At 37.5% G+C, this 23,440-nt stretch overlaps 2 protein-coding genes across 3 annotated transcripts in view; one reads left to right on the plus strand and one right to left on the minus strand.

The window, feature by feature from the left end:
- Positions 1-4,753, plus strand: part of WDR82 (WD repeat domain 82) — an 18,751-nt gene extending 13,998 nt beyond the window's left edge. For both annotated transcript variants that reach the window (XM_081949428.1, XM_081949429.1), the window contains exons 8-9: positions 94-236; positions 2,539-4,753. In XM_081949428.1, coding sequence (XP_081805554.1) covers positions 94-236; positions 2,539-2,568 — 173 coding nt within the window. In that variant the 3' untranslated portion in view covers positions 2,569-4,753. The remainder of the gene's footprint in view (positions 1-93; positions 237-2,538) is intronic.
- The window catches only part of PPM1M (protein phosphatase, Mg2+/Mn2+ dependent 1M), a 27,054-nt gene continuing 6,522 nt past the window's right edge, over positions 2,909-23,440 (minus strand). The window contains exons 2-10 of the mRNA XM_081949418.1: positions 21,088-21,217; positions 18,223-18,477; positions 17,490-17,602; positions 16,730-16,814; positions 16,089-16,207; positions 15,207-15,270; positions 12,370-12,477; positions 10,969-11,117; positions 2,909-9,296 (exon numbers count right to left, since the gene is read on the minus strand). Of these exons, the coding sequence (XP_081805544.1) occupies positions 9,152-9,296; positions 10,969-11,117; positions 12,370-12,477; positions 15,207-15,270; positions 16,089-16,207; positions 16,730-16,814; positions 17,490-17,602; positions 18,223-18,477; positions 21,088-21,217 (1,168 nt within the window). The 3' untranslated portion in view covers positions 2,909-9,151. The remainder of the gene's footprint in view (positions 9,297-10,968; positions 11,118-12,369; positions 12,478-15,206; positions 15,271-16,088; positions 16,208-16,729; positions 16,815-17,489; positions 17,603-18,222; positions 18,478-21,087; positions 21,218-23,440) is intronic.

Consider the following 23,440-nt stretch of genomic DNA (forward strand, 5'->3'; position numbering starts at 1 on the left):
TATACGGTGCTTCATTTTTGCTACAATGTATTATTTATTGCTATTTACTTGAGTTGCTTGATGAATCAGTCCTGATTCTGGTTGAAACTGCAGGATCAGAGGATGGGAAGATTCATATCTGGAACGGAGAGACTGGAATGAAGGTAGCAGTGCTTGATGGGAAACACACAGGACCCATTACCTGTTTGCAATTCAATCCCAAGTTTATGACATTTGCCAGTGCATGCTCCAATATGGTAAGGAAACTTAAGTTGATTCACATGTCTAAGCAAATCAAGTCCTCCTGGATTGAGGGGACCTTGGTGTTTTCTGAGCTTTGACTGTTTTCTTGCAGATGTTTCATTACCCCACATCTGCAAGGAAACAACCAAGCTCAGAGAGCACCAAGGATCCCTCCTTTTAGACTTGACCTACAATTATTCTCTTTTATTGGTACCGTCAGGAATGATTGTACTTAACTTAAAAAGATAAAGAGATTATTATCAATAATATATCACTACTTTTGTAATTCTTGTTAATTTTCTACATTATCTTGAAATTTTGAGATCATATTATTAATGATCTCACAAAATGGCTACCATGGAGAGCTTGTCTGTTTGTAAAAAAAAGCTTCCAAATTAAAAACAATGAAACAACAGCTTCCAGAGCAGGTATGGTTATTTCCAAAATATCTTTTTACCAGGAAGCAATCAGTTTTCCAGTAGTCTGTACACTCTTTAGCATGAGGCATCTAAGAGACAAGATAGTAATCATCAAATATCTGAAATAATGCTGAGGAAGGAATGGGTTAATTCTATATTGACCCAGAAGGAAGGACCAGATCCAACAGGTTAAAACTAAAAGAAAGAACTGTGTGTAAGCTAAATGACAGGAAGGACTTTCTGATTGCACATGGTAGCCAGTGAAACAGGCAAACACATAATATGGTGAGATCTCCTTTGCTCAAGGTTTTCTGTACAAAGTTTGTCAGGGAACCTCTAACAGATCTGTGCTGGACAGGGGTTGGAATAGATGATCTCTGTTGTCACATACAACCATATAATTCCATGGGTTATAATGGTATGGGCAACCATGAGATAGTGGAAAAGTGTAGAAAACTATGGAGTCAGCATCCATTTTTGAAAGCCCAGATACACTGCCCGTATTCCACTTAATAGCCCTAATCTTTTTTCTAGGCAGACATTTTCAAACAAAGCCACTAGGCCGCAGTCATTTTTATTTTCTGAAAATTCCTGTTAGGCATACGTGCTGGTTGAAGTCATTACTGCAACTAGAAGTGGATCTGGAGAAGTGGCAAAATGGTGCTCATGGGATATCATTCTGCTACTTAGTTTTACATATGTTACCAAAATGCTGTTTCTCCAATATTTAAAAAAGAAGCAATACTATAGCTCCATATTTCTATCACAAATGAATGTGTTATTTCTGTAAGGAAGACACACACCCACACCCAAGTCATACCCAGGTCAGGCAATAGAAAATTATTTCTGTATACTTGGATGACTCTCTGGGTAGGCAGAAAAATATTTATTTTTGTATTTAAGTAAATATTTTTAAAGAGTGGTAAAACATACTTCAGATGATGACTATTCAGAGGCACAGTCTTCCTTTAGTGCTATTTAAAAGCCCTGGTTATATCGAAGGGTATCATTTTAAGAATCCCATTGGCCTATGCCAGTCAGGTAATGTGGATTGGAATAATGTTTGGCACTCAGATTGATTTAAATAAACACCTTGCATTTTATCCTACATATATGCATTCCGGTTTCTGTATTATACAAATTGGTATACTGAATTTGATTTTGTGTTGATCTTCTCCCAACACTTATTTAATAAAAACCAAAATAATTTATTTTAAAATATATTTCAGTTATATTAATGGATCACTTACATTCATAGTGGTGTTAATGATAAAGACACTGTTTTTTATATATATGCATAACATTCTTCTAGCCTGTTTTTCCTCTGCCAAAAAGTTGCTTACAAATATACATTTACGAATATTCTGCGTTACAGTAGTAGTAGTAGTAGTAGTAGTAGTAGTAGTAGTAGTAGTAGTAGTAGCAGCAGCAGCAGCAGCTGAAAAATGTGTAGTGCATTGTTTTAATCTTGTAGCATCACATTAAATCAATCACATTGTAGTATCAGAAATGTCAAAGTGTTAAAGACAGTCAGTGTTACTTGGGAACATATGAAGGTTCTGACAAAGTAAAAACTGAGTATCACAGTTTAGAAACTGAATTTCTAAAGGGCAATGAATGCTGGTTGCCCACCGCTGTACACTCCTACAGCCTTGCCTGCAGGAAGTACTAGCAACTTGGGTTAGCTCTCTGATGCTACTTCCCTATTACTAGTCGAGTAGAAAAATATTGTCTCTGCATAGCTGCTGCATAATCATTTGGATAACTGTTAAATAAAGGGCATAGGTGGCCATCACAATATAGCCAGGATTGCCTGCTGATGCAGTATGTCAGTTTTTGGCATTGTTTTAAGACAAACCTTCTTGAACATTAATATTATCCTCTGTTTTTTATTCAGGCCTTTTGGTTGCCAACTATAGATGACTAATCTGAATTCATCACTTCCAGCGGACAGTTTCCATACTGTATTGAAAGCAATGCAGTATTTATAAAGACAACAGTGAAAGTATTGGAATTGGGTCAGTTGGAGATGAATATTCCCACCAAGCACATTCTCCCTGTATCTCCTTTTGTCAAGCTCTTTCCTGCACCTCCTACAAAGGATTTCTTCACATGGCTATGCAGTTCCTTTTCTGACCATCTCTTCCAACATCAAATTGAAGCAGAACTATTACAGCTGAAATCAACTAGCAGCTTTGCTTCGGAAAGAATTTTGCCAGTCCTTTCATCTTTGTAGCTGACAGGATTTTGGACTTGGTTAAAAGTATACTTTCTAACATATTCTGTCCCGTTTGAAATGTCAGCAGTATCCATGCTGTGTGCTCTTGTGCTATATAAATACCTTTGTGCCATACATACATACACACACAAATTTATACAGAGAGAGACAGATCAATATCAATTGCTAGGAGGACATTGTTTTACGATGTTTAGCCTTAAGTGCTCCAACAGGTTCTGAATCTTTAGGAAACTATACTGATCCTCTTTGTCATGGGCAGCTTCTAACATGAACAGGTAATTGGGGTATTTGGGTAGAAAGCCAAGCAATACAGAAGTCTCTGCTGGGCTGGATGGAAATGCACTTCCTGTATCTCTTTTTTCAGATTTTTATAAATAACAGGGAAGGGTAAGGAGAATGTGAAAGGGTCACTATTGTTTTTTTACTAGCAGGTATTAAAAAAATAGTAATATTGGACCAACACAGTATTCTGGAATGAGTGTTAGTGTACTTGTCTTTCTGAGAGCATTCCAAGTTTCTATTCTTCCAAGTACATACTTACATTCCACTCTTCACAATGCAAGTAGTACAACTCCTCCCTCCGCCTACACAGGGGATCTCCATTCATTAAGCACTGGGATATTCTGTACATGGAAATTAGTATTTTTCATTAGTGGGTTGGATAAAATTGTATAATTACCAGCTGATCTCATTTTTATTTCTGCTGGTAATTATACAATTTCATCTAAGCCCATTTTTTTACCCCTGCAGTAGAATGAAGGGGCCCGTTTTAACTTTCTCTAAGCATCCTTTCCAAGGCAGCAGGAAATTTAAATTCATGTTCTTTTAACTTCCTATGATTTTGATTTTATAATATTGAATCCCATACATGTTAATGGTGCTGTATCAGCTACCATAAACTTCAGCACCCGATAACAATCTGTACACTTTAAAAACTGCATTTCATAGAAGCATAATTTCAATGCTTCATGCTCTAGTTTTCTTAATATTAAGATGCTGCCGTCTTTTCCATCCATCAGAACATTTGGATAATATTAGCACCCTTCTTTAGTACATTTGGCTTTGTTCAGAAGTGTTCCTATTCTATGGAGATGTTTGCATTATTGGTATTGTACTAAACCCTCCATGGAGTTGAGAGGCATGAGTCAGCCTGAGCAATATAATCAGGGAAGTTTGTTTTGGTGAATAACAGAAGGGAATAACAGAATAACAGAAGACTTAATCTCCTACCTGACATTAAGTTGACACTTGGATTCAAATTTAAACTGGGGTTTGTGTTTATGCTCAACACCTTATATCCCACAGTAAGATTTTTTCCTTAGCTAGCATCTAATAATACAGATAACACCAGTTAAGGGAATTACTGTAGATACATCAATGTTCTACCTCTTGGCTTCTTTGTGAAAGATTTTGCAGGCCAATGAGCAGCAATTTTGGGACACAGGGCAGGATTGTTGTTCACAGTGCCCTTTATGACAATTAATTGCACAATACACTATAAATTATATGTTCTTTTTTATGGCCAGTTTTTACTAGATATCATTTAATCAACTTTAGACCTGTTCATAATTTAGCATCGTTTCTTCAGTAACACAAATCAATAGAAACGCCTTTTTAAGAAATGAATACACTTTTGAATACACTGCCCTTGACCTTGAACTGTTTTTTTTAACTGAGTAAAAGTTAATTTTTTACTGGGAATTGACTGTGGGATCATTCTTTTTTCTTTAGAAATATTATCATTTGCAATGTATTCTGATTTCTTACATTATGCCTTCTAATAACATACTGCATTTTTACATCTGTATTTGCAGCTTGAATATTTTTTATAAATATTTTCACTCAAGAATAAATTACAGTATTAGGTACAAGACAGGATTGCTCTCCTGTATAAATTGGGTTTTTAATTCCTTTTTAATTTCATCTCTAAGCACATCCTTATGTCAAAATACATTGGTTGGCTATTTTATTACTATTTTAAAAGCATAAATAAAATCTGAAGCAGCTCAAGATAGTAAGATAAATATGTAATTGCATCCAACCCATTTTCATATAATTGTAAACCATTTGGATGTTGAAAATGCAGTGTCATATTTTGACTAGCTTACATATTTCCTTCTGTCTTAAATGTTTTTGGACAAAGTACCACTTTGGATTTTTTTAGATGTCAATTTAGTATTAAGGAATTTAGCTAATATACTTCCCAATTCCTCATATATTCCCTGAAGTAAGTCTAGTGTAATTCTCTCTGCAGATTGCTCTAGTGATCCTCTCCTCCCTCTGCTGTTTTGCCACTTTTCTGGTGGCTGTAATTGTAATATACTGTGTCTCCATTGCAAGGGAGAAAGTAAAAGAAAAGCTGATCTCTTTTTTTCTTTTATCCTCCAATGCCCTTCCCAATTTGTTCAAAAGCATTTTCACAAAATAATCAAATAGCTTATCTTAAATTTACTTACATTAGTTCTGTTGTTTTTTACAAAAAGTTTTTAAAAACTTTTCCCTTTTGTAATTCAATACAATTGATTCACCAAGTCGAATTCTCTTATCCTGCTGCTCCAAAAATCTCTAACTGTAAATTAATTACATCCAAAAGTGTTTAAGAAATTCATCCCAGTTCCTTCAAGGATAGTTAGTCTGTCATGAATTTCTCATAGCAAGAAGCATCAAGTCACCAAAATGGACTTTGTGCAAATGACCAAATTAAAGGAATTAGCATTGCAAGTAAAAATTATTGAATGTATTTGTCAATGACGACTATAATTTCCAATGCAACAAGAGTCTTCAGCTTAGCAGTTAATTTCAAAAAGTCCACCATAGTTTGCATTTATACACTCCATAGACAAAAATATTTCCGATTTCTTAGATGTTCCCCTTCAAATCTTAGGTAATTAGGAATTAGCATATCAAATAATTGAAGCTATTCCATAATGATTATAGCCCTATTTGGAGTTTTAAAAGAAGACAAGATTTATGTAAACATTTTGAGTCACACAGCAGCAGTAAAGTAGTGGCGCCCAAAATTTATTTCAAACCCTCTTAAAAAAATAAAATGTTGACAAAATTCTAATTGGCAGAAACAAGCTTTATTCTGTTTTAAATCAACATATACCACCATAAAAACATGCTGCCAAAAAATGGGACATCTCTTTATAATATAGTAAACAGCCCAGCTGGCATGAACCATTCCTTAAATTCCACCAAACAATGGTCTGAAAATGCTCAATTCTGGAATAAGTCTTTTCTCCCCAATAGATTGAATTAAGAATTTCAATAATTACCCAAATAATATGCTGAATTTGGAGGATGAATTTATTTCAAAATTTATTCTCTACACATTTCCGTTCTTAACACTGTTGAGAGCCAATTTAGTCTAATGATTAAGGCACCAGGCTAGAGAAAGCATGAGACCATGAATTCAAATCCCCTCCACTGCCATAGCTGGGGGACCTGGGTGCAGTCACTCACTCTCTTAGCCCAACTCACCACCTAGGGTTGCTGTTGTGGGGAAAATGGGAGGAAGATGATATGTTGGATATGTTCGCTGCCTTGAGTTATTGGTAAAAATAATGAAGATGGGCTACAAAAAAACATACTTGAAATGTATTGTGACAAGTCTGCCACAGGACTAAAAGAAACCGGAACTTAAGAGAAAAGGGAACAATTGGGTGTTTAGTTATTTAAAAATAAATATTAAAATTAAAGATATTTGCCAATCCCTATGACAGCATCAAGGATTTTTATCAGTATTAATAAAGGAATTATATCTTCAACTTCTACATCAGTGGAATCAAGCTCCTTTATACAGTAACTTATCAACATTCTGAGATGCTGAAGAAACTGACAGTCAAAGGGAACATTCTTTCATCTTTAGTGGGAATGCAATAAATTATTGGCATTTTGGAAGACTGTTTAAAGAAATATGTAACTACGCAAAAGATTCTATTGCTATGCATATTTGATGGCCAGATTAAGAAACCACAGAGTAAAAACCATTACATTGCATTTTTACCTATAGCAAATTGGTTAGATAAACATTGGGAATACCTAGAAAATATTTCGATGGAAAGATGAAAAGATAATATCTGATCTATACCTTTATTTGAAAAAGTATTTGACAAAATCATTTTTGTGACAAGCCAAAGTAATGAAACATTTTATAATGAATCATGGAATGTCACTATTTACATAAAACAATCATTTTGAAAATAGCATAGATCAAACACTCGGTATATTAAAATGTACCAGTACTGTGTAATATTTTAAAACTGCACTTAAAGCTAATAAAATAAAAAATAAATATGAAATGACGTTGCTATTTCAAATAAATGAGACAAATTCTGCTGGTACGAATTTTATTGAAAATAAAGTTATTTTAAAATATTAAATATATATTCTTTATGTTTGATATTAAATCCATGCTTATACTATTACAATTTAATATGCAGGTAAGTTTTATGTATAAATACAGTCACACATATAAAATACAAAGATAACCTGAGCTACAATAAAAATCGTTCTCAAAAGCCCAAATCAGTGTGCTGTCTTGACAGATTCAGCCTGAAGTCATAACAATGAAGGTAGTAACAACAATAATATTTAATAGGAAATTAATCCTTCATTTCCTTTAGTTCAAATTTTTGAGCAACTTTAAGAGATCTTTGCTAATGGCTTTGTATAGCAGTATGTTTTACTACTATTTTTAATATATTTTGTATTGCTAAGAAACACTGGATCTTGCATAAAGTTTTAGGCCGCAATATAAAAATTGTCTCTTACAAAATAGATGTTACGTTCCTATTAAATTCTTCATCTTAATAAAAATATTAAATTAGCATTTATAGTAAGTTAGCAACTTGTAAAACCAAGGAAAATATAAGATTAGTGTGAAACAAAGTCAATGATCTTTTCTGAGTTAGCATCACCACCAGATGGGATTCATAACTGGCTGATCAACCACACCCAATATGTAGTCCACAATGGAACTGCATCTACATGGGGGAAGTATGCAGTGGGGTACCCCAAGGCCCTGTCTTAGGCCCAGTACTCTTCAATATCTTCTTCAATGATTCAGATGAGGGCATACAAGGGGTACTCATCAAATTTGCAGAGGACGCCAAGCTAGCAGAAATAGCCAACGCTCCAGAAGGTGGGCTCAAGATACAGAAGGATCTCAACATCTTTTGACATCCTATCTAACATAATAAAATTCATTGTTGAGAAAAGTAAGGTTCTACACTTAGGCAAGAAAAACCAAATGCCCATGTATATAATAAATGGTACCTGGTTCAATAGTAGTAACTGCAAGAGGGATCTTAGAGTCACTTAAATATGAGCCAGCAGTGTGCTGCAACTGCCAAAAAAACCAACACGGTCCTAGGCTGCATTAACAGAAAGATAAAGTCAAGACCACATGAGTGCTAATAGTACTTTATAATGCCTTGGTAATACCACACTTGGAATATTGCATTCAGTTATAAATAAGATATTGAGACTCTAGAAAGTGCAGAGAAAGATGATTAGGTTCAGAGGCAAAAACATGAATAACAGGAATTGGGTATGTCTAGTTAATGAAAAGAAAGACAAAGGGTGACATGAGAGCAGGGTTCCAAAATCTCACTCTTCACAAAGAAGAGTGAATCAACCTATTCTCCAAGCACCTGAAGGCAGGACAAGTACCAATGGATGGAAACTTATCAAGGAGAAAACCAACCTAGAAGTAAGGAGAAATTTCCTGACAGAACAATCAATGGAACAACTGCCCTTCAGAAGTTGTGGGTGCTACAACACTGGGAAGTTTTTAAAAAGAGATTGGACAATCATTTGTCTGGCTTTCCTGCTTGAGTTGGGGGTTGGACTAGAACAGTGATGGCTAACCTTTTCTGGACTGAGTGCCCAAAGCATACACCCGAACCCCCAAAATACAATGCGCAGGGGGGCGTGCATGCACCCCCCATGCATGTGTTCCTGCCCCCCCTCGCCCTCCATGCATGCGCGGCAGAGACCTGAAGACCAGCTGGGCGGTGGGAGGTGCACGCACATGTGGCGGAGCTGAACTGGGGCGACAGCTTGCATGCCCACAGAGGGCGCTGCGTGCCGCTTCTGGCAAGTGTGCCATAGGTTCACCGTCACAGGACTAGAAGTCTCCAAGGTCCCTTTCAATTCTGTTATTCTGCTTTCAAAGTCTGCATTTGCATTTCTCAGCAACTGTATGTTTTGATACAGTTCCATTACCATCTGAAGAGCAGTTGTGCCTCCTTTAGCAGCATATTGTTTAGTATTCATTCTTGTTATACAATGGAATTGCAAATACAGAAATGTCATCATAAGAAGCAGGCTCTTTACTGTCCTTGATCCAGTAATAGCCATCCTCCTTCCCTCTTGCTTTCTGCACAAGCAGTTTGGCCAATTCTGAAAACCTGTGAATAATAATAATGGATTTTATGCAGTGCAGTTATAAATAATCCTAAAGCAACAGCTAAAAATGAAGTGGCAAAATATCCATGAATGGTATAAATATTGTACAATATATTCTACAAACTAACCATTTTGACTGAAATTCAGAAAACGAATTCAGGTTTGAGACAAAAACATTCTAAATGCTGTGACTGGCTTTTCTTAACATACATACATTCTATTTCTCTTGGAACAGACAAGGTAAGTAGGAAAGTGAAAGTGAAACTACAGCTATTTACAAGGGGCCTTAAGCTTAGTGAGCAACCATTTTTGTCTTTCACAAAGGGGGACAGCAGGCTGTGTGAATTATCCAAGTGTCCAGAAATGCTTTTGAAGCTCTGCTCTATATTTAGATACGAAAATTGGGCTGATTACTTCAGCTTTAATGTGTGTTCTTTGTGCATGTGCTTGGTAATAAATGTTCAGGTTGCCTTATGAATGGAAAAAATATATAGTTTTCTAAACACTGTGGTCTTACAGCTGCCAATACAAAAATATGCATCATACTTATGCATTGCGACTACTTAACCCAAACACCTGAAAACACATTTTTGCTGTTATATTATTGATGGATTGTACTAAGCTGTGTTGTTCTTTACTAACAAAGACTGAAAATAATGTGTAACCAACCACACAAAAATGAGCCATGGCAGCAGTAATCCCCACTGCCTAGAACAGCTGATCGGCAGTATTCTAGGAGGCAAATCCAATTGCCAATTAGCTGCTCAGCTCCAGTGCTCCCCAGCAGTGGCAGCACCTCAGGGGAGTTGACCGGTGGAGGGCGCAACGGAGCGGAGCCCTGACAAACCACGTGCTGGGGCTGCGATAACGTGCTGAGGTTGACCAGACTGTTTGCTATTTGCTGCAAGGATACTAGCCAGATAAATATTGAATGGATGCTGGGAGGCAGAGGCAGATTTTTTTTTCTTCTTTTCCTCCTTCCTACAGCTAATGTGCACCTTATAGTTTGGAAAATATGGTAGTATTTATTGTAGCAGCAAAGAAGGGCAAAATATTGTTTAAACCTGAACAAGTTAAAATAACAAAAAACAAAACAAAACACCCCAACACTTTTACTAATTGTTTTTTCTCATCTTTATAAAAAGTAGTTTAGGGATAAAAAAAAAATTAAAGATCTCTTTATTAAGAAATGGATTAAACTTTATCTCCCTACATCCTAGCCAATTTAGGGAGGTATTTTGCCAGCTGTAAAGAATTATAAAGAGAAAAAAATCATATATCATGTTGGGATAGAAGATACAGTTGTCTAAAAGCTAAAGAGGTAAATTAAAAAGCGAAGATCAAATGTCTTCCAGAATAAATTCTCAAGCTATCACATATGAAACATTCATCCAAAGGTGGGGTTTTTTACCTCTATACCGTATTTTTCGGAGTATAAGACACACTGGAGTATAAGACACACCAAGGTTTTGAAGAGGCAAATTAAAAAAAAGTTTTTACACTCTGCAAACCTCCCCAAAAGGGCCTATTTTTCATGAATAGCCCTTAGGAGTCTTGTAGAGTATTCCGGGGAGGGGGGGGGGCAAAAATGAGCAAAAAACGCCTGTTCTATAAAGTTCCACGGAGAGAGAATAACCTTGATATTCCCATAGTTTTTGCAACCTCTAATTATACCTGTAAGGATCTGTTGTATTGTTCTGGAGAAAATTTCTGACAATTTGAGCTACATCTTCATTGGACAAAACATCCCAAAGGCCATCTGTTGCCATGATGAGGACATCATCTTCATTAACATTTTCTGACGTTAAGTCAAACACTTCCACCTAGTCAAAAATAATGAAATGATAAAAACTTTTTCAGTTGAGATTTCTAAATGTCTCGGTGCAAAAATTTTATAAACCTGTGCACTGAAAAGCTGCACCCTATATACAACCCATTCAATATATTTTTCTGTTTTAGAAGCACTGAAGATTGCGCTACCAAAATATAAATCAAAAATTGAAGGTGCAATTTGTAATCAATTTTTGAAGGAAAAAAAAAATCTAAATTTTGTATAGGTTTGCAATTATGTGATAGCAATAGCAATAGCAATAGCGCTTAGACTTATATACTCTTTCATAGTGCTTTACAGCCCTCTCTGAGTGGTTTACAGAGTCAGCCTATTGCCCCCAACAATCTGGGTCCTCATTTTACCGACCTTGTAAGGATGGGAGGCTGAGTCAACCTTGAGCCTGGTGAGATTCGATCTGCCAGAGGACAGCCGGTGATCAGCAGAAATAGCCTGCAGTATTGCACTGTAACCACTGCACCACCGTGACTCAAATCCCTGGCAGTACTTAGTTACTATGGCATATGGTCACTGAAAAAAATCTGAATTAAAAAGTGCATTTTCTGGTACCAAGAATCTTGGTTCTGCATTTAGGAAGACTCATCGAGTTACATTAATTACACTGCTCAATTAGTTGAATTCCCAGTTTCAAGATTCCTTCTACAGGATACATGGGCTGGGTATATACAATACTTAATCTAAATCATAGTTATCCACTTGGATGAGTAAATCATGCCCTTACAACTTTAGGAGTGTAGCAAATCTCTATGAAGGCATTTGAGTTGATTAAAATATAGGAACACTTGTAAGGAAGTGGGCTATGTACATCAACAGTCTTGCCCTCAACATCTTATATGCCACTTCATTTCTCAAATCTTCATGTTAAGGTGAAAAATCTGCAAGCGGAGACTACTTGAAAATCAGAAGAACCTTTCCTGTGATTTGGGACCTCATTATCTTGAGGCTTCTCATGTTTAATTTAACCAATGCAAAAGATTGTGGCAGACTTCCCTACAGTATTCAATCCAGGAAGATCTTGGCAATGCTATCTATTTTTTATATAAATATAAACACCCACACAGTACTTACGTACACAGCCTATCCAGACATAACACTTGTAACATTGTTGTAGTTTCTTTGAAATAAAGCCACTGCTCTAGGCAAAAGAATGACTAGGCTGAATATAGAGAATGGGAAGTATCTGAAATAGAGGCTGCTACTATCAATGTAACATAGTACTTTCTTACCTTAGGGATGCAGGAGAGGAAAGGCTTAATTTCAATATTCGTTTCAAATACTTTTAACTGATGATCTCCCAGGCCTCGAGATACAGCCAGGATGCCTAGTAAACGAGCCTGAAAGAGATGAGAATAGATTCCATAACTTAAGGCATGGGAGAAAATGTCACCAAGAGTTAAACTATGCAGTAATATATAAGTAATTAACAGTCTATTTATATCCAAATATTTATTTTGCACATCAGCATAGTCAACAGTATAATTATCATGTAAAACGTAGCATTTTCTCACAGCATAAGGAGCATGCCATAAGAGGACAAGATTGTTCCTACCTAGAAATTAAGAATCAAAATGGGGATGGAATAGCATGGGGCAGAGTTTTAATCTCTTAGTAACTGTGCTTTTAGCCAACAGTTCTACCCTGTTTCCCTGAAAATAAGACCTCCCCAGATAATAAGCCCAATCGTGCTTTTGCGCGCGTGCACTAAAATAAGTCCTACCCTGGAAATAAGCCCTCCCTTAAAATATTGCGACACAGCAGCAGCCATAAGGTGACCACGCTCGCTGCCTCCTGCACCTCAAAAATAATAAGACCTCCCTGAAAATAAGGCCAAGCGCTTATTTCGTGAGTCAAAAAGAAATAAGACCCTGTCTTATTTTCGGGAAAACACGGTACTTTAGAAGCAAGGAGGACCCAGTATCCAATAAGATAATCAATAAACTGGTTGCTTTGATTTTTTTTAAATATCCAGAAGAGTAAACTAGTCTTCTCCCATCTGGTGTCCTCCAGATTGTGTTGAAATTGCAACTTCCAACCCACATAGCTGACAACTTTTTATGCTAGAATTCTAAACTTAACACAACCACGGAACATATGAGTATTGAAGGTTATTTAGGTTTTAACATACACATTACATTCTCACAATTAAGTTTCTCTGAATTACTTCTCCTGAAATAGTTCATTTACTTCCTAGTACACGATCATAAAAAAATAGCCAAAAATATTGAAAATGTTGAAACATGCACCCACACAGCAGCCAGAGAAGCTCCTCCTTTTGGTCTAACCTGCTCTGGAGAGCACTCATGACAAAACATGTCCCTTAGCTTTTCAAGTGGCAAGGCTTTATAGCAGTGTTTCTCAAACTTGGTGACTTTAAGTCCTGTGGACTTCAACTCCCAGAATTCCCCAGCCAGCTATGCTGGCTGGGGGATTCTGGGAGTTGAAGTCCACAGGACTTAAAGTCGCCAAGTTTGAGAAACACTGCTTTATAGCTATATTTTTTCTTCTACACTTTGTTTCTTTAATCAGTGTACTGTGATTGTTAGAATCAGAGGATTCATGGCCAAAAAAACCACAGACAGCAGCTTCCTGTCTGTGGACATGTCAGAGGATTTCTCTGACTGTTGGGGCCAAATAAGAAAGCTGTCCCTGGTGCTGTTGCCATGAACACCAATAAAGTGCTACCAACACCCCAACTGCATTTGTCATCACATCTCAGGTGAGCCGGGATAGCTGGGATAGCAAAGGACAGAAGTTGACAGGGCTAGATGTCCTATTCCCTCACTTCTGTTCACCTAAGAATTTGTAGCAGTGGAATAACTTTCCATCCACAAAGTCCCTGCATTCCACTCATCAGAGCTCCCAGGGTGACCACGGGATCCTCAGTTGTCCCATTGTCAAAACAGCCCTCTCCATTGACTGTGCCATATGAGAGAAGAGAAGCAAAGAGAGGGATAGAAAAAATGGTGCCAATTCTCTTCCTCCGTCCTCCTCTTCCTCAGGTTTCCTGTCTAATTCCCAATGACCCAGTGAAGACTAGGCTAACACCAGAATGAAGGGATAGGCTATTCAACAAGTGAGACATGCCCTAATTCATTAGTTTATGTGACATAGATGCGTCCCCTCAGGACTTCTCAGATGGAGAGGAATAGGGAATTGTCCCTAGATGACAAAGAGGAGTAACAGCCAGGTCTCAAATCTACCAGATTTTTCTAGGAAATAAAATAAAATTTCCACAAACCACAAGTCTCAAGGCCTGCAAGTACCACACTCTTGGTCAGAGGTAGTTCCCTCAGTTACTAAGTGTAGGTTTTCTGTTTCCCAAAATAGTTCCAAAAATGCTTTTTCAAGAGGCAACTGGGCTTTCTTTTTTTACTTTCTTTTTGAAAGAAAAACCAGAAAGTCCAGTTGCCTCTTGAAAAAGCACCTTTGCGATAACCATGACCTGGATAACTGAAAATCTACATAGATGTTTCCCAAGATAGTTAATAATTACACTCAATTATTAATATAAAGCTCAGGTTAGTGAAGGTGTCCTTGATTGTCATACTTCTTTCTTCAGCCAGTGTTAGATCACCTTGTGACCTCTTCCCCCAGTGTGCATTCTGTGGTAGCTCTTACCTTGAACTCTTTGTTAACATAGTGGAAGCATAAATCATCCAGAGGACAGGCAGAAGGAAATTTTATACCTCAGGGCTCATGAGGCTACATCCAGATTTACCTCATAAATGCTAGCCTATCGAGCTTTGTGTTCCAGGTAAAAGCATGGAAGCCAACATGGCCAAAATCCAAATTTATTCCTCATACTGACCACATTCAAGAATGACAAACTATTTGGAAAAGGCCTGAGATTAAGGTCAAAAAGAAAGACTCTTAAAAAATGAAAAAGGGAAGGCAACAGGACATGATAATGACTTTTCCAATGAGACCACAAAATGATCTGCCCATATCCCAAAAGCCATTTAGAGAAGAATTGGTCATCAAATTCTACAAGAACAGAACAAAAGAATTCACAGTTTCAGTACAATCCAAGCTATGAAAGTGGGATGCCCGAGAGACATCATACCTGTTTCCCATGTCCATGAATCAGAGGGTATTTGAGATCCTCTTTCATTACTGTCTTGTATCCCCTGAAACAAACCAGACAAGTGAGTCGTCATTTTATTTGTCATTACATTGCAGTGTCTACAAGTTAACATGGATGTTTGAACCACCTAATCTTAATGGATGCTTAATTCTGTGTTGAAATTTTTAGAATGCCCTATACAGAAAAATTGTGTTCTTTTCTCTAAATGATTGAGAAACACTAATTGAAAAATACAAATCTAAATGATTTGCGAAGAGGTCAACATCTGAATGACACCATACATGAATACATTGCATGAAATGCAATAGAAGCAGCAGTTCAAAAGCAATTTCAGTGAACTGGCCTGTAGAAGTCCACTTTAACAAATGTCAAAATATGTTTTATTAGCAAACCTATTTCATTCTCCCCCATCAGTTATTGTTCACCATTATTAATACTAAATTTAAGAAATTTGATCCCGAGGACTCTTAATTTTCATTTCCACTTTTAAGGAAAGTAAGTAACAATTAAAGATCATTGGAGCACGGCATATTTATCAGGATATAGAAAGAAATAAAAAATTCCCTTTATGTTTTACAAACATTCCCTCCTTCTGTAGATCAGAATCCATTCCAATATGGCTGTAGGCAAACTGACCCCTGCAATGCTACTTGGGATTCTCTTAGCCTAAGTGGTTTAATTTGGAGCAACAATTACAAACATGAAGAGAGGAAAGAACAAAAGAAGGTGGGACAAACGGATGCAAACCATAACCAAGACGAGGTTGTTAAGAAGCAACCTAAGGAAAAAAGGAAGGAAACAGAAAGCCCTAAAAGATTACTCATACAAAACACCTAAAACCAGGCCATTCAAGAAACTCACCAGCCTTCCATTGAGTAATCTCTGTAGAGGACCTTCTGGCCTACATCATCTCCTTTCAATCTCCTTGGAAACTCAAACCGTGTGAACTCATCTGCTAGGAGTTTTGGATAGAGGAAAGCCTGGGGGGGGGGATGAAAATGGGGAACAATATTGTTCTCAGAATACAATGAGCCTTAAGAAGTAGAAGCTGAAGATAAGAACTGGCCCTTATATTTACAGATTTTAGGGAAGTCACTCAATTTTCCCCATGAGGATTTTTTTACAGGTATTTTTCCTCATAAAAAAAGATAAAAGGTTTGGATTTCTTCACTGGGCAAATTTGTTATTCTAATTGATAAGAGCATCAATTTAATGTACTCTTTGTCTAGTTATATGCAAATGCCAGAAATCTGCAACCAGCATGGCAGATGGGCTAAAAATGTAGAGAGCTGAAGTTATCGGAAAGGTATCAAATTGGGGAAGACTGTACTAAGCACAGCTCAGTGTAATACTGAAAATATTACAGAAGAGATACAACCTGCAGTGTTCAGAAAAATCATAACATTTCTTTACTCTGGACCATTCTGGAAACAAGCTTACCAGACACAAGTAAAATGTTTTGGCTCTTTTAAAAAAAAATATTAGAAAAAGATTACTCTTACCAGGTGCTGGATTCTCTTCCTGTCTGTTTCAGGGGTAGATTCAGTACTCAAGGGAACGATGCTCTGTTTTCGAACAAGAAGTACCCTGAAAAACAGTATTTTTTCTTTCAAAGAGAGTTTTGCCACTTTTAATGGTTGTCTCTCGTTTCATGTTTAAGATGGAAGAATAATTACATGCCAAGGGAAGATTCTTTTTTGGTTAGTCCAAGAGCTCAATTCCTTCAATTTAAGCCTATTTTCTTTTGTATAAGGCACCTTACTATGTAGCTTGCAATTAAAACACCCATTTTCAACAACTTAGCAGCAGTTGGGAATGGGATTTTCGGAGGGAAACCAACATCGGTAGGATTAAAATGAGGCCATCTTTCTTGAACATCCAACCTGGAAAAATATCTTCTGGTAGGGTTTTGAAAGATTGTGTTTGCTCCACATACCACATTCCAAATCAGGGCCATATGAAGCTGTATTGTTTTTTTAAATACCCACTTTAACTACCTTGTTTAAAAATAAAAGATTATGATATAACTCTGTTAGAAGGGGGGGGGGAAACTCTGACATAGTAATTTCTAAGGGCTTTTGCTTTGCAAGTATGTGTGTTGTTATTCTTTCAAAATACTCAATATTAGGCTTAATAAAATGTAGATACTTAGATTACTGTAGAAATTTATTTAGATAAAATAAAATGCTAAACGTCTTCCATATCCATATTAAAGGAACATGTTGGATCTTATCCAGTGATGTTCCAGGGTTTTGAACTCACCTGCTATCACCTGCATTTGCTACATAGAGCCTTCCTTGCAGATAAAAAGCAGCCAGTGCAGTGCAGCCTGCTGATTGGTTGCTTGCTTTCAACTCTTGACCTATCATTTTATCCTGTTGGTAAAAACAATATTTAATGATGTAAGACAGATATCAGATTTCCCAGCACTGAAGCCTAATTTCATCACCATTGTTCCCCACTGGTGGTGGATGAAAACAGGTAATTGCCAGTTAATGTTTCAAGTATGCTTAATTGCAAATAAACTGTAAGTAGAAACGTTTATTGTATTCTTGTGCACATGATATATATTCTTTATTGGTTTAAGAATTGATAGCACAATATAAAACAAACAAGTATCCAGAAAAGATGTAGGCGAAAGATAGGCAATCAAAAAGTATTCACAATTCCTTACCATCAGCCATACTGGCGTGATGGTTGAGAACTGAAATACAAGCCACCAGGGAAACATAGTTTGCTTTATCCTTATCTAGCAGCTGTCCTTCCAGAATTGGAAACAGTAAAATTAACTCCATCAGCCATCTACAAAATATGACTGATACAAACTGCAATGACACAAACAAACTGCATTCTCTCATAGCTATGTCCAAACGTTGGTTGCAAATATGTTTATGTTACAACATCATTTGCATTCCAAGTTTTGTTCCTTTCCCACAGTGCACAACATAATTCAATTCTTGGGACAATAAAAAAAAAAGAAAGTAGGATCACTCACACATTCCTGAAAGGCGCTCTCCAAAGCTCCAATGATCACATTTTCCTGATGAATTTTCTTTTCTTCCACAAACAGTGGATCATTCTGGCAAATGCATTGCCCACTGAGGTGCATCGGAGGATTATCTTCAGTGATGCCTTCTATCACATCCTCTAGTTTCTGCTTGATGCAACAGTGTAGGTAATTGGAGGCCATAATTGAAGCTTCTGAACCACCATGGCCATCAAACAGTGCCCAGTAATAGCCTGTCAGATACTGAAAACCAAACTACTGTGAGGATCATCATATGGGACTTGCCTTCATGTTATAGCGAGGACATTTGTGAGACAGAATGTTTGATGTGGACATGGGAGACCCAGATTAAATTATCTGCTTGGGCATGAATCTCAATGAGAAGTCTTGACAAGTCAACAAGGTTTCAGCTTTAACTTCATCATAGTAAGAGATGTGCTTCATACAAGTATGGATGTCTGCAAGCTATTATTAGTTATCATCAAGTCCCATCCCTTTAAAAATATCATCTCATGAAACCCAGGCAACAGGATTTCTTGGCTGCTGTGCCTATCTCATGGAATAGCACTTCCCCAAGATCTGGATGTCTCCAACCCTGCCTGGTTTTTGTAAAGCTGTGAAGACCTGCTTTTCCCCCCCGAGGAGTTTGATCCCATTCAATAGAACTGTGTGTTTTTTGAATTGCCTTGACAAAATTGTAGGGTTAATTTTATCCTATGTTGTATTTCATTATATCTTCTTTTTATTTTCCTTTTTAACTGTAAACTGCCCTATTGTTTTAAGTGTGTGGCTATGCGTGTGTGTGCATAGTGTGTTTGTGTGTGTGTGTGCACGCGCGCGCGCACACACACACACAAATGCATTGGATTTATTAGGTAGAAAATGTAAAGGTAGTTGTAATTGAAAGTAGTTGTAATTGGAAAGGCAAGAAGTGAAAAAGGATAAGAGAATGATACTAATCAACCCTGCCTGCTAATCTCAGAAACGGGAGCCTCAGAAAAATGAGGCTCATGCAGTAATTAAAATTTATTTAAAACTTTACTTTTTCCAATTTCTCAAGGATTTTGTTACAATTTTATTAGCGAACCCTAACTAGGAACTGCCTATTTTTGCTATCTTAGTTTCAAATGCTAATGCCAATTCACTTCTTGCAAATAAACTTAATGACAAATCAAGTGGGTACATGCTTGTCCATTCTACTCCTGCTTCATACAACTGACAAACCATCTCACATGAGCACTCGTTACATACATGGTGCATAATTTAGAGGTGGCAAATCAAGCTTGTGAAAACAAAGCACCTTCTGTGCAAGAGATCCTCCCCACCCCACCCAATCCAAGTTTTATTCTTCCCAAAATACCTGAATAAAATTAAAGACAAAATGGCTGATAGCCACAACTTGGAGGGAAAGCAGCTATTTCTTTGTACAGGAATATGAAAGAGCTCACACTTGCTTCTTAGGCAATTCACACCACGAGGATGGCAATCTCTTGTTTACTGTAAGACAGGGGTGTCCAAATTTGGGAACTTTAAGACTTGTGGACTTCAACTCCCAGAATTCCCCAGCCAGCATGAGTGGTTGGGGAATTCTGGGAGTTGAAGTCCACAAGTCTTAAAGTTCCCAAATTTGGACACCCCTGCTGTACAATGTCAAAATAATCAAGAGGAAGCCGCAGAATCTAAAGCAGGGGTTTGGTTTGCTTCATAAGGACCTCGGCTGCCCACCTTGGAAAGTATGAACCTCCTTCTACTTCAGACTTTATTCCGGACATAATTATTTTGATTTAGATTTAATTAGAAAACTGTAAAGCTTATTAATTCAAAGCTCATGCCTTTTGCAGGGGGTTCATAATGGTTTACTAAGAACCAAACAAGTCATTCATAATTGCCAGCATGAAGCTGCTATACAAATACTCTAATTGTTTGCAGAACAATGCATTCTATATTAGCAAGGGGTTTTTTTCCCTTCCCACACAATTACCAAACTGAAATGAACAGCCCATTGAAAAAAAATCTGGCAGTGACAAACAGGCGGTTCCAGTTCCACAAGATAAATATTGAAAGGTTCTTAAAGAAAATCTTGGAACGGATCATGGCAGCTGGTAATTGCAATTCTATCTGGTTCTTTTCTCTGACCTTAAAGAAGATCAAATTCCAGAATAAGACATACCCAGGTGTCCAACATTATCATTCAGTTTCTTCCTCCTTATCCTAAAACAGTGGACTATCTTGTTGTGGCCTGCCAGCAGCCAGCAGAGCTGGCAACAGATTCAGACAGTAAGGAGGTTGGGGAGGAACACAGGCCACTCCTGGAGTCTGAGGAAGGCTCTGATGAGGGCTCTGTGTTGGAGGCAGAGAGGGGGCCAGAGCCGTATGCCAGTTATCAGCTGCCTTCAGGGTCAGACATCAGTGAGACAGATGAACAGCTGGAGCCTGTTCCGAGTGTGAACATGCACAGTTGCCAGACGAAAAGACAAGCTAAGGAACAGGGGTCGACTTGGGAGGAAGGCCACAGGTGGACGATGAATGGCCCCTACCAGAGGAAATAAAAGAGGAGCGAAAGGGGAGTGGAGTTTGCAGGAGAAAATTAGATCACTTGATTGATTCGTGACTCTCCAAGACTCCTTGCCAAGTTTTGCAGATATCGGCCTGTCAGTTCTCCAACCCAGATAAAGTCTGTGACTGTAAATCCTCCTTTGAAAGACTTTGCTGGATGTGAAAGAGCAGAATTCACAGTAAATTAATAAAAGGGTTTTTTGTCAGGACAAGGAGTTTGCTTCATGCTCTTGGGAAGCCTAGGTCAGAATATATCTTAATGAAAACAGCATGTTTAGTTTTGATATCTGAACTCACCTCAGTAGAACACAAAATTAGCCATTCCTGATCCTCCTCTTCGCCACGCCCAAATGGTCTCTTCCTGATAGAAATCTGGCAACATGTTGCTTGGTCTTCATTAAATTCTGATTTTTCTGCATTGACAGTTCTGATGAAACAAATGATGATTGTTCAAAACAGTTCGGCTAACTGAAGCATGTCTCAGCTAAAAATAAGCTCAATTAATTTCTGTATAGGAACTGAATGGGGCCTAATATATCATTAGTATATCTTTACACTGTAGTCCTATATTTACTTCCACATCCAATAAACCTGGTTGGATTTGCTTTAGGTAGAGATGCTAATAATTATTTCAAATGACAAATATGGAAGCACAGTACAAAAGCTTGGTCTGCAATGTAAAAAAAAGTATCAGTGGAATTGGGGTCCTAAATATTTCTGCTTAATATTCATACTGTCTTCCTGAGCTTCAGACAGGAGGTGATTTTTATTCCATTTTTCTTTTTCCTTTATTCATTATCAGATTCTCTGTGCCCCTTAAGAACTGCATGAAAATCCTCTTCAGTGATTTATCCCACTGATATTAAAACACCTGTGCAATTCTGCAAGAATCTTATCCATTTCCTAACTCCTCTCTTCAGGGAGTGGCTGTTTCTGTCTAAAATAGTGCTCCTATTCTTGAACAATTCCAGTCACTAGGCTAGGGCCTTCTTCAAGTTTTATCTATTTGCCACCCATTTTTAATTGGATGACAATGTCAGACTCCTAGCAATGGGTTCTAGATTTACTGTTATGTAACAAGAAATAATAATAGGTGTATAAGAAGAGCCACGAGAATTGTCAACTTTGTTATCTTTGGAATCTGTCTTTTTCTGGTCCTTTCATTTATGCCTCATTATATAATTAGCTATTCACTTACTTCACACAATATAATTCATGCAAGTCAGCTGCCTGGTTTAAAGCTTCCACCTCTATACAGGATATGAAACAATTTTCTGATCTCACAGCTTCTCTAGCTGTTGTAAGCTTAACTGCTTTGATATTACAAGATTTTGTAAGCTAAAGTAAGGCTAAAATAAAATAAGCTGATTAAGTCGAATAACGTGTGAATCCTAGATCTACAAGACGTCCCTTAGTTCAACTAATACATCATCAAGTTTCAGACAATGCCAATGCATTAAGCAGTCTTACATCTTAACAGAGAAATACAATCACAATTTTTCAGGCCCCAAATCTGATAGGGGAGGGGCACATTTAAATCTCCACTACTGGGCATGAACTTAAGTCCAATTTACAGACTCTCATAACATGTGATTATGTGAATACAACCAACATATATTATCAATGACATGGAAAGTCTGCCTCTGAATGTATGCAAGAATATCAGAGTACAACCTTTATGTTTCTTGGTACAGTGGGACCTCAGGTGCTGACCGTAATCCGTTCCAGGGCTTCAGTTGGCACCCGATTTGGTCATGACCAGAAGCAAGACAAACTGTGCATGTGCACACAGACAAAAACAAATTGGCGTGGAAGGGGAAATCACCGCGGCAGGGAAAATTGCTGCGGCTGTGTTTATTCGACACTCGAGGAATGTGTTCGTGACGTGAGTGAAACATTTAGATTTTTCAGTCGGCACCTGAATTGTTCGTCGTCTGAGCCTTTTGGGACCTGAGGTCCCTCAACCAAGTATTAAACAGGCTTAATCTTTCTTAGCTTCTGAAATCAGATAAGGTAGCAATGAAACAAGGTAACAGAGACTTCTCAGGAATAATCAAAACGTGAACCAATTGGCTTCCTATATATCTCATTGTACATATATCTCATTGTACATATGCAATACCTTTCAGATGCATTCAAACTACAAGACCAGAACATCCACCCACCTCTAGATATACTGACAATTCTGGGAGTTATAACCTAAACCTCATGAGGTGAAGGGAGGGTAGAGTCTTTCCTCACCTTTGTGTCCCTTTAAATGACCTCACATAGGAGATTTTTCCTCCAATATGAACTAGCCATAAATCTCCAACAAATCATATACCCAACCTGGGATAGTCATCCTCTTCCACCTGGCAAGCAGCATCATCAAACATGCATGGAGCAATGAAGGAGGAAGGGGACACCTGCCTACTCAACCAGATCAGCCAAATCAACCCTGGCAATCAGTGGGGTGACAGATGTGTTGCAGCCCAATCGCCCTCACATCCATCCAACTTCCTATAAATCAGTTTCACTGCGCTAAAGTTTCATAAACACAGGAAGTAGCTGACATGCGAAATGTCCTTTTCTTCCTAATCAGCACGCACGCACAGTGTACTCTATTTCAAAAGACAGACATCTGCTATATTTTTGATTCAATGTTTATGTC

This window comes from Natrix helvetica, assembly GCF_964273705.1.
Source record: "Natrix helvetica genome assembly, chromosome: 1".
Classification (NCBI taxonomy): domain Eukaryota; kingdom Metazoa; phylum Chordata; class Lepidosauria; order Squamata; family Natricidae; genus Natrix; species Natrix helvetica.